A 12,500-nucleotide genomic window follows, 5' to 3' on the forward strand; every position below is an offset into this window, starting at 1 on the left:
ACAGTTGGAGTTAAATATACGTGTATGTATGTATGTATGTATGTATGTATGTATGTATGTATGTACATATATATATGTACATACATATATATATATACATACAGATACATATATATATGTATCTATGTATCATATATAAATATGTATTTATATTTATATATATGTATATATTTATGAGGAAGATACAAACAGTTACCTCAGCTAGTTTCTGTCCGTTGTCATAGTAACGCTTCGTTGCTTCTTCGTCCATCATCTGAAACAAACACACACACATTTGTTCTCTATACTTTTGAGGACCTTCAACAACAAACTGATTCCTAAAACAAGTCTTGAGGCCTTTAAAGGCAAAATACTCTCCTATGGGCTCTTATTGTGAAAGGTAAGAGTGTTTTTGTCAAAGTTAAAAGTTTTTGTATTTAAGACAAATGTCCTCACAATCCACCGTGTCCTCACATTACAGTGAAAAGTCAGACTCAACATTGTTCAAGGTGACGCTCTATTGCTCATGTGTAACTTTATATTAAGGGGAAATAAGTAAAGTAATGTAAAGTAACTTAATTACAGTATAATAAGTTATAAATAGTCCAGCTGTTTCTATTTAGATTTTAAGACACAAGTTCTTTCAAAGGAATTTTCTCCATCAAACCCGTCAAATTAAGCGACAATGAGTTTATTGAAGTGTTTCTTGTATGGATAATATAAAAAATAACATGTTTCAGGGCTGAAACTGACGATTAATCGAATGATCTCTAAAATATCAGTTTACTGTCACAGAGGAAATAAACTAGAAGTTATTCACATTTAAGAAGCTGGAATCAGAGAATTCTGACTTTTTTTTCTACAAAAACAATTAAAAATCGATTAACAAAATAGTTGACGACTAGTCAATAAATCGTTGCAGATCTATTATGTTGTGAACATCGTCTAAGTGGAGAGCAGGGCCGCCTTTCAATCAGAGGGTCGGCGGTTCGATCCCCGGCTCCTGCTCTACTAGTCTCATGTCAATGTGTCCTTGAGCAAGACACTTAACCCCAAAATGTCTCCCGTAGCTGTCTCTACGGTGTGTCGATAGAATCTGAACTGTAAGTCGCTTTGGATAAAAGCGTCTGATAAATGACTGTAATGTAATGTAACGTCTCCAGATAACTGATCCATATCTGTGGTTTCTCCAGAACTCGTATTGTTACATTATTACGTTAGTTCCTGGAAACTTTTTAATTATTACAAATTAAATTATTATTAAATTATGATTTGTGTCCAGAAAATCAACATAAATGGAGAACAAAGTTTATAATAATAAATAAATAGGAATATTTTTCTAGATTTAAAGTTTTTTTAGGGAATATTATTTATTATATCTAAATGATAAAATAAATGTTTAAATAGAACAAAATGTCACATTTCTCTCACAGAAATTAAGACATTTTCTGACGTCTTTACCAGACGTAAAGAATCAAATATTGACGTACTCTTCAGTGAATCACTGTATTGATGAATTATTAGTATTTATATATATATATATATATATATATATATATATATATATATATATATATATATATACATTTTATTCACGTTCTTACCTTCTGGCTGAGGAAGAGCTGTGTGACTGGAACAAAAGAGGAAAAGACAACCGACTCATCGACCAGCGTCCAGAGACAGAGAGAGTTTGTCTGCTGAGTGTTAATAACAGACGGTTTTTAAACTCCACACACACACACACACACACACACACACACACACACACATTAAAGCCTGGCATTATGGGAACACAGGTCCCCGTGTTAATACCAGCCCTCTCGGTCGCCTGCAGACTCGAACACGTCTTATTATTCAGATAATAGCAGGTGTGTGTCGGTGTGTGCGCACATGTGACAGCATTGTTCCACGCACACACGATGAAACACCTGATTAACACACCTCACGGGTGACGGACAGCTTCAAATCTGGGTTTTGTTTCATAAAGTAGAGTCGCTGCAGATTATTTCTACCCAGGATTAGTTTTATACGTTGTGACGTTTAAAGTTCATGTTCAGACATTAACGTTACTGTCTGGAGAGCGTTCGATCTTTAAAATGACAGATTTATGAATGGAGTCTGGTGAAGACAGCTCGCTCTGTTCCTTCATCATGAACTCAATCACACATTAACACTCACTAGAGCAGCAAATGTGGATTCATCCGCCGCTGAAAATAGTCCCAACACATGCTCTACTTCCTGTTTGTTTGATAAAAAACTAAGAAATTAAGTTTGTTTTTACATTTACGTCTTCAGAAGGAAACAATGAGATCAATAATATCCTCCTCCCGTCACTCGACAGACTGTGGCCTTCTGGGAAATGGTGTTTTATTAAAGGAGGTTAAAAAACAGAAATATTAAACTCACCACCTTTAAACAATCGTATGGAACCAACAGATAGACTGTTGTTTGTTAAAGGGCTTATAGAAGATAATGAATCAGTTCGTCATATATATAAATATATATATATTTTATATAAAGTATATTTGTAATATAACAGAAGACGTTATGACAGTTTGATTCCATGTCTAATAAAAACATTCCTCAGACTGTTTAGCTCTAAATATCTTCATCATGCGTCTTTATTTGTGGACGAGAGGAAGTGGAAACAGAGCGAATGTACAGTGACGGACGTGAGTCACACACACACACACACACACACACACACACACACACACACACACACACACACACACACACACACACACACACACACAGGTGATAGTGTGTGTATAGTTTTATTCGTGGGATACGAGGTGATACAAACCAATTATTCACGGTTACACAAAAAACATCAGCGGCTACAGTCGGTTCATAGAGCATTTAAATCCATATAATTAAACAGTGACACTCTTCATCATCATCATCATCATCATCATTATGACGACGTCGCAACAGCTAAATCAGGAAGTGACATCAGAAACACGCTCACAAGGCAAATCACGCACAAGCATTCAGTCTGTACGTCACGACACACAAACACACACACACAGACACACACACACTCACCGACACACAAACACACACACACACACACACACACACTCACCGACACACACACCTGTGTAATTAGCATGACATACAAAAAGCTGTAGAAAAATACTCTTAAAAAACCAAACACACAAAACAGCAACAACAACAAAAACAACAACTTGGAATGTTCTGGATGTCAGTTCGACGTCAGCATGGAGGCAACACCGGGCAATTTAATGGGCAACTTTGTTGGGCAACTCCTCTACAAACATCGTGTCCTTTTAATTTCTTTGTTTTTAATAAAAATGAATAGATTACGGTCCCTCCTTGTAAAAGAGAATAATAAGTTACATTATTGAAATAATGTAAACTAATCTGTAATTTAAAAAGCCTGGAAAGAGAAATAAAAATGATTCATGCTGTCAAATTAATAAATCAGAGTGCATGAATAAATGCTAACATTTTAACATCTTTTTAAGGGATGTCAAAGTGTGTTTAAAAACAACATATATGTGTCTTTAGTCGTGTTGCTGGTTCTTGACATTTTAGTGCAAAGTATTTGAATTCTACATAGTTTGTTAGAAATCTGCATAGCAACTAACCCTCTACTGGTTGAAACCTGGATATTGTCGTCATATAGTGTTAGTGAAGCGTAGCCGTTACCCTTTAAATTAGCCTGTGAATCGCTAACCGCTAGCATACCCAGCCTTGCATGTAAACTCAAACTCACAATTGTTTGTAAGAGTTTAAACTGAAATTTGTCCCCAATACAGTCCATTTACAGAACCATAATCATAACTATAGTCAGCATGCTAGCATGTAGCATTAGCGATTAGTGCTAACTATTAGCATAGGCTAATTGATAGGGTTACTGCTATTATGAACGGCGTTTAAAAACAGTAAAGTCCGGCTAAATGTTAAAGTAAGGTGGACCAAACACTGCCGCCATGAAATCATGGTGTTATTAGCAAACTAGCTAGCTAGATAGCTAGCTAACTAGCTCATTGCTATCAGCAGATAATCAGTCGTCAACACTGATTTAACTTTTAAAGAAAACGTTTGTGCTGTGATTTTAATGCTACACTGAATTTGGAAAATGAGTCAAAGATTCACTGAAAGAGGAAAAAAATAAATCTAAAGTTTGATTAACATCTGCTAACTAACTTTAGCTTGAGTTAGCTTTAGCTGTAGCGTCTAGCTAGTTAAAATGTCTACAGTTAAAACTAAACGGGATCAAAATAGTTCATGAAAGCTAACGTAGCTTACTGCCAACGCCATCAAAACCAATTAATTTATGTAATATTCTACATTTGTGCTTCACATTTTAGCCGGCGCTAATGTGGCAGCTAATTGTGTTAGCGAGTCTGCTAGCTAACCTAAACGATAGCTAACAGCTTCTTTTAGCAAATTGGTTTGTCTATTAATTAAGTTAATTTATCTCACTGCTAACATTTGTTACAACAGTAATCAGTTATCTACATCGGCAATATGCTACAGTTACACTTCACAAGCTGATTTTTTGATTTCTTTTGCTCGTTATTTTGACTCCACTTAAGATGAGAATGTTTGACTTTATAATTGAATTGGTCTGGACTGAAAGTCTGGACTATACGGAGCCCCTGAGGATATAATCTTTAAAAATATCTTGTAACATAAGACGTAACAGCACAAGACAAAACAAATAATGTAGGACCGCTTCTTTAACACGAGAATTAAAATGAATAAAGATAAATGTCGTCCATCAAAGTTGCCCAAATAAGTTGCCGGTGTGTGTTTAGAAGCAAAAGAATCCTCTCTCTCTGTCTCACACACACGTACAGTACGACATTGTACAGGTAACAAGGTTGTTTTCTTACTGCTAAGTTTAAGTACAGGCACTATAGAGTGAAGCATTGTGGGAAGTTGAGTGCTCAACTGGTCTGTTTAAGATAGCAGCTTTTAGAAATTCAGAACGTCTGAATGTTGTGATTTTTTTATGATTATCAAAAGTTTCAACACTCAAAGCAGAAGATCGGATGAATCAAATAAAGTGTGTGTCTACATCCAACACACAACAATGAGTTCACTTAAAGTTTACTTTGTATTAATGCAACAATAGTCTAATAATCTAATAATGAAATCTTCCCGTCAGGGTGAAGAACATCAGGCAGTTTAATTCCTCTGAGTTAGTGCCGTCACGACGCTACAAGTAAAGCAATAACAAGAACAAGTAACGTGTTTATGGAAGCAAAGTAAGTCTATAATCATTAAAACTTTATAAACGACTAACATCGAAATATAACTCCTGAATACTCGGGGCCTTTTCACAGCTGGAATGAACCAAGGTTTGTGTTTTTGTTACATTGTTCAAATTGAATCCGCTTAGTTCGTGTTTTACGTCGCAACGACGTCAGCGCACTAAAGACCTCTACTTTACATCCCTCCTCAACTACGCCCTGCAGCCTACGTCTCCTCCTTGTCGCCTATGTCTCGTCATTGTCGCCTACATCTTGTCGTTGTCTTGTCCTTTAATTGGTCCGAAAGTCTGAACCATCCAAAAAAAAATTTCCAGACTAGTTTTGAGATTTCACACTTATAATTTGGTTTGGATCAAACTGAAAAATCAAAAAATTTGGACCAGACGAGGTGTGAAAGGGCCCTTTGTGATGCAGTTTAAATACCACTGAGTTCATGGCGTTGACACATTTTACTTTGATAACCACTGACTGGATTCATTAGGTCTAATTTCCTTTGTTTTTGTTTTTTCATATACAGAAATTCAAGTTTGTGGCAACTTTTTTTTTTTGACATTGCAAATTAACAGAGTGGAATTCAAACCAGAGAAAAATATTTCAATGATTCAAATACATTGATATTGAAATTCCAAAAATGAAGTATCCAGCAGTGGTTAAACGTCAATAGTTGTGTAGTTGTTTATTAGATTCAAAATCTTCCACGCACGACAAAATGATCATTATTTAGTGAACGTTTAATCGTATGAATGTGAAGTCTAATTGCAGCTCTATTAGCTAACTAGTTAGCATCTGTAATACGAGTTTATACTACTGCTCATACAGCAGTTGGCATCTGAATGCTATCAGCATAGATATAGGCACAGGTAGAGGAACGAAAGGTGTGTGCGTGTGAGTGTGTGTGTGTGTGTGTGTGTCAGTCGGTCAGGTACGTGTGGATGTAGATCTGTTGTTGGATCCAGGAGGTGAAGTGCGTCACGTTGCTGTAAACGCCAGGTCCGAGCACTTTACTGAAGCACACGCTGCCCCACGACGTCAGGCCGAACAACGTCCACCGACCGCTGACCTCCTCGCACACCAACGGGCCGCCGCTGTCGCCCTGAACACACACACACACACACACACACACACACACACACACACACACAAACTGTAAACACACTGCGCGGTTGTGTAGAAACCGACCGGCTGTCGGTGTGGATGTTACCATGCAGGAGTCGACGGTTCCAGCTTCGTAACCGGCGCAAAGCATCCTGGGAGTGATGGTCTTCATGTCAAAGTAAGACTGACACTGAGACAGCGAGATGATCCGAACCTCCCCTTCCTGCAGCTTGAAGGGCACTGGACACACACGGACACACACACACACACACACACACACACACACACACACACTCACAAATCAATAACAGCATTTAGCATTTGAAGCGCTCTAATCACAGCTGGTGTAAATAAAGTAATTAAGTTTAACTTTCCTCTAATTTGTTTTGTTTGTTTCTCCTACTTGCTACCTAGGGAATGCATGATACCAGGGTCCTCATAAAGACAGAAGTACAGGAATGTGTGTGTGTGTGTGTGTGTGTGTGTGTGTGTGTGTGTGTGTGTGTGTGTGTGTGTGTGTGCACTCACTTCTGTTGCCCATGTGACCCCAGCCTGTGATGTAACAGTAGGAGTCAGGAGAAGGAAGCTGGTCGGGTTCAGGAAGACACACTGGCCTGACGAACGGCGTCTCCTCGACCTGAAAACACAAACGACAACAAAGTAAAAAATAAATTAATTGTTAATAATAATAATAAGTAACTTTATTTATACAGCACCTTTAAAAACAGAGTTTACCAAGTGATTTGATAGACAAAGCAGCAAAAGCAAGGTAATAATAACAATAACAGAAAGCTTAGTGATGGGACATAGGTGACAACGATGAGACCTTGGCGACAGTACGTAGATGACAACGACGAGACGTTGGCGACAGTACGTAGATGACAACGACGAGACGTTGGCGACAGTACGTAGATGACAACAACGAGACGTTGGCGACAGTACGTAGATGACAACGACGAGACGTTGGCGACAGTACGTAGATGACAACAACGAGACGTTGGCGACAGTACGTAGATGACAACAACGAGACGTTGGCGACAGTACGTAGATGACAACGACGAGACGTTGGCGACAGTACGTAGCTGACAACAACGAGACGTTGGCGACAGTACGTAGATGACAACGACGAGACGTTGGCAACAGTACGTAGCTGACAACAACGAGACGTTGGCGACAGTACGTAGCTGACAACAACGAGACGTTGGCGACAGGACGTAGGTTACAACGACGAGACGTAGGTTACAACGACGAGACGTTGGCAACAGTACATAGATGACAACAACGAGACGTTGGCAACAGTACATAGATGACAACAACGAGACGTTGGCGACAGTACGTAGATGACAACAACGAGACGTTGGCGACAGTACGTAGATGACAACGACGAGACGTTGGCGACAGTACGTAGATGACAACGACGAGACGTTGGCGACAGTACGTAGATGACAACAACGAGACGTTGGCAACAGTACGTAGATGACAACAACGAGACGTAGGCGACGGGACGTAGGATACAACGACGAGACGTAGGTGACAACGATGAGACGTAGGTGACAACGACGAGACGTTGGCGACAGTATGTAGGTGACAACGACGAGACGTAGGCTGTATATATATATATATATATATATATATATATATATATAAATATATATATACGTATATATATATATATATATATACCTATATATATATACGTATATATATGTGCTGATAATCAATACAGTGAGTCTCTGACCTCAGAGTCCAGCTGCACCACGCTGATGTCGTAGTCCACCACCGCCCGGTTGTATCGCGGGTGCACGATAATTGAACGCACCCCGCGGCTCTGACTGTGGACTCCTGGGTGGTCAAGGTTGTTGAGACCCAGAACCACCTTCCAGAGGTCGGGGGTCTCCCTCCTGGAGGACAGACAGGTTAGGGCGGACAAGTTCAGGTCCAGCTCTTTAACATATGGAGACAGTCTTCCCCCACCCTCTCGCTCTCTTTCTCTGTCTCTCTCCCCCTGTATCTCTCTCGTTCTCTCCCCGTCTGTCTGTCTGTCTCTCTCTCTCTCTGTCTGTCTCTCTATCTCCCCGTCTCACCCCTCAAAGCAGTGGGCGACGGTCAGAGCCCACCTCCGGTCGATGAGGACACACCCACAGACGTGACCGCTCTGTCCGCTCTGCAGCGAGCACTGCCAAGGCCACGCCCCGCTCCGGGAGACACGCCCCCCCAGAATCCTCTTCCTCCTGTGGGGGAAGACACCCAACGACGGGCGCAGCCCGCACGCTGATGGACAGACAGAGACAGACATTATTCATATTAATGTTTAGCATTTAGAACTTTGTTAATAAATCACAGATCAATAATAAACCATAATAACTCATCATGACTACGTCTGTCTCAGTATTAGTCATTAATATCATTTAGAGTGTTTGTCTCCATCTGGTGGTAGTATGAGGAACTTAAAATCTCATGAGAACTAGTCATCCATTAATTGATCAATTGATAATTGTGATGTGAAGGAGAAGAAATATTTACCTTCTCTGGTGCACAGCAGTGATACTCTCCTCCTGGAATGACACGCATGACTGCAGACAGACAGACAGACATTAAATCAGCAGTCAGGTGACAGAGTTTTGGTGAAAAGTATCCACAGGTGAGCAGCTCAGTCCTGAAGCTCTCTTCACACAGACTCCATTCATAAAAATCGTTGTTTTTGTGAATGCAGTCTGGTGTCTAGACTCGCAGCTCTCTCACAGGTTCTCCGGTTGTTCTGACGAGGGTTCTGTTACCTTCTCTTCTCCAGTCGAGCCTGCAGAGCGGATCCGTTCCTCAGGTTCCACTCGGGGTGAACGTGTAACCAACGGCGGCGGCCCGGGACACCGGGGGGGTCGGGTACCATGGAAACAGAGGAGGGAACTCTGCAGAGAAACATGAACATTGAGGTTCATCTGTAACACTGTGTGTGTGTGTGTGTGTGTGTGTGTGTGTGTGTGTGTGTCTCTGTGTGTGCGTGTGTGTATGTGTGACTGTGTGTGTGTGTGTATATATATATATATATATATATATATATATATGTGTGTGTGTCTGTGTGTGTCTGTGTGTGACTGTGTGTGTGTGTGTGTGTGTATATATATATATGTGTGTGTGTGTCTGTGTGTGACTGTGTGTGTGTGAGACTGTATGTGTGTGTGTCTGTGAGTGTGTGTGAATGTGTGTGTGTGTGTGTCTGTGTGACTGTGTGTGTGTGTGTGTCTGTGTGACTGTATATATATGTGTGTGTGAGTGTGTGTGTGTGTCTGTGTGTGAGACTGTGTGTGTGTGTGTTACTGACCTTACCCTAGTCCCAGCTGGTTGCAGGTCAGCTCACTGAGCTCGTGGTTCCACTCGTCTGCACAGACCTGATACTCTGCTGCCGTCCTGAACACCGTCAGTACGGAACCCGATTGATCGTCCAGAGACACTGTAGAGAGGATCAACACAGAGGCTGACACACTGTGTGTGACGGAGCATGTATTGACATCTACAGTACATGTGTCTCTGTAATGGATGAGAGTAAAGTGTGGTACCACAGTTCCACTCATCAGAGCTGTCTGAACAGTGTTTCTTTCCGTCACACCAAAGAGTCCGATGGACGCACTGATGGTTGTTACAGGAGAGCTCGTTATCTCTGCACACCGCTGAGGAAACAACAACAACACGTCAATAACACCGTCAATAACAACAACACTTCAATAACACCGTCAACAACAACACCGTCAATAACACCGTCAACAACAACAACAACACGTCAATAACACCGTCAACAATAACAACAACACGTCAATAACACCATCAACAACAACACCGTCAATAACACCGTCAACAACAACAACAACAACACGTCAATAACACCATCAACAACAACACCGTCAATAACACCGTCAACAACAACACCGTCAATAACAACAACACGTCAATAACACAACACCATCAATAACAACAACACGTCAATAACACCATCAACAACAACAACACCGTCAATAACACCGTCAACAACAACAACAACACGTCAATAACACCATCAACAACAACACGTCAATAACACAACACCATCAATAACAACAACACGTCAATAACACCGTCAACAACAACACTATCATCAGTAACCCCATCACCAACACTACCACACACTACTGTAGTCTAATGTAAAACAGTGTAACAGAGTAAACAGGACTCACAGCAGTTGCTCTCGTCCACCAGCAGGGGGCAGTCTGGGAAGCCGTCACAGATCATACTGGCTTTGATACACACTTTACTGCCGGGACACTCCCACAGAGCGCGCTCAGAACAGCCTGCAGAGAGGTGACATCATCAACTGATACTACATGTACTTTAACTAACAGATACTTTAACTACTACAGGAAGCAGCACAGACCAATAGACTTTTATTTTGAAAGGTTGTGCGTCTCACCACAGTTGTCCTCGTCGCTGTGGTCGTCACAGTCCAGGTGTCCGTCACAGCGTTTGGTTGCTAGGACGCAGCGACCCGACCGACACTTGAAGTGGCTGGGGGAGCACTCTGTTGCCAAGGCAACGCACCAAAAACAACAAACAACAACAACGTCAAGTTCAAGTCCTGATATCAGAACAGAAAGACAGACAGAGAGACAGACAGAGAGACGGTACCGTCGACTCCGTCCTCCGGCAGCAGACATGTGGTGTTTCCTCCCTCCTCTGGAAACTGACTACAGTCTGAGTCTTCAGGCCACTGCAATCCCACAATGCCGAGCACCGACTCACACTTCTCCTTCGCATTACGACACAACGACCTGAGAGGACGAGAGACAAGAACACAGTGACTGAAGGACTAAGTAATTTAAATTAACTTAAATTAACTAACCAACAGGCACGTTATCTAACATGCTAACTGACTAACATGCTATAGAGAGAGACCCTCTGAAGACTAACCAACCAGAGCACAACTACTTAACTAATTAACTAACCTACCTGTAGGGCGGGACCCTCTGCAGGCTGACTAACTAACTAGCTAACTAACTTGCTAACTAAATAACCTACCTGCAGGGCAGGGACCCTCTGCAGACTAACTAACTAACTAACCTACCTGCAGGATGGGACCTTCTGCAGGCTGACTAACTAACTAACCTACCTGCAGGGCAGGGACCCTCTGCAGACTAACTAACTAACTAACTAACCTACCTGCAGGACGGGATCCTCTGCAGACTAACTAGCTAACTAACTAACCTACCTGCAGGGCGGGACCCTCTGCAGACTAACTAGCTAACTAACTAACTAGCTAACTAATCTACCTGCAGGGTGGGACCTTCTGCAGGCAGATTAACTAACTAGCTAACTAACCTACCTGCAGGGTGAGACCCTCTGCAGGCTGACTAACTAACTTGTTAACTAGCTAACTAACCTACCTGCAGGGCGGGACCTTCTGCAGGTTGACCGGGTCACACTTGGGGACCAGCAGCGTGCAGGCGTAGAACATGAGGTACTGGTAGCAGCCGGTCTGGACCAGCGCCGGGAACAGAGAGGACTCCCAGGACACGGAGCTCTCTCTCTGGGACAGGTGGCCCAGGTAGTTGGGGAAGCTGGTCAGGTTGTAGGGAAGGTTCATGCACAGCTCCAGGCTGATGGGCTCACAGTGCGCTGAGGACCGGACGCACAGACGGGTACCGTGAGTTTAGAGTCAAAAAGAACTACAAATGCGTGGTGGAAAGTACCTGTACTGAAGTACAAGTACCTCACATGTGTACAGTACTTGCATAAAGGCTGTGAGTACTTCTTCAACCACAGTAAATATGAGTAAATGTTACATTAATAAGCCGTAGTGAGGACGTGTTGTGGTTCTTGCAGCAGACTGAGGACTCACTGCAGTTGTTGTTGGTGGTTCGGGGGTCGCAGGCTCCGCCCCCCGCACACACCGACGGACAGGAAGTGGAGATGCAGCTGGGCTGACCGGGAGGACACACACCCTGAGCTGTAACACACACACACACACACAATGAAAGAAGAAGACAGGTTGTCAGTCAAGACGGGTGATGGACACACAGGTGATGGACACACAGGTGATGGACAGACAGGTGATGGACACACAGGTGATGGACAGACAGGTGATGGACACACAGGTGATGGACACACAGGTGATGGACAGACAGGTGATGGACACACAGGTGATGGACAGAC

The 12,500-nt window shown here is 42.2% G+C and overlaps 1 protein-coding gene across 2 annotated transcripts in view; it reads right to left on the reverse strand.

The window, feature by feature from the left end:
• Positions 1–2,740: 2,740 nt before the first annotated feature.
• corin (corin, serine peptidase) overlaps positions 2,741–12,500 on the reverse strand; it is a 21,189-nt gene continuing 11,429 nt past the window's right edge. For both annotated transcript variants that reach the window (XM_068713056.1, XM_068713055.1), the window contains exons 11-24: positions 12,187–12,294; positions 11,732–11,963; positions 10,977–11,119; positions 10,762–10,869; positions 10,529–10,642; positions 9,878–9,988; positions 9,648–9,771; positions 9,101–9,229; positions 8,847–8,896; positions 8,408–8,594; positions 8,062–8,224; positions 6,852–6,960; positions 6,430–6,563; positions 2,741–6,321 (exon numbers count right to left, since the gene is read on the reverse strand). In XM_068713056.1, the coding sequence (XP_068569157.1) occupies positions 6,139–6,321; positions 6,430–6,563; positions 6,852–6,960; positions 8,062–8,224; positions 8,408–8,594; positions 8,847–8,896; positions 9,101–9,229; positions 9,648–9,771; positions 9,878–9,988; positions 10,529–10,642; positions 10,762–10,869; positions 10,977–11,119; positions 11,732–11,963; positions 12,187–12,294 (1,895 nt within the window). In that variant the 3' untranslated portion in view covers positions 2,741–6,138. The remainder of the gene's footprint in view (positions 6,322–6,429; positions 6,564–6,851; positions 6,961–8,061; positions 8,225–8,407; positions 8,595–8,846; positions 8,897–9,100; positions 9,230–9,647; positions 9,772–9,877; positions 9,989–10,528; positions 10,643–10,761; positions 10,870–10,976; positions 11,120–11,731; positions 11,964–12,186; positions 12,295–12,500) is intronic.

The sequence above is a fragment of the Cebidichthys violaceus genome, unplaced genomic scaffold, assembly GCF_023349555.1.
Source record: "Cebidichthys violaceus isolate CVI_PGR_0920_01 unplaced genomic scaffold, fCebVio1.0.p SCAF_19, whole genome shotgun sequence".
NCBI classification, from domain to species: Eukaryota; Metazoa; Chordata; class Actinopteri; order Perciformes; family Stichaeidae; genus Cebidichthys; species Cebidichthys violaceus.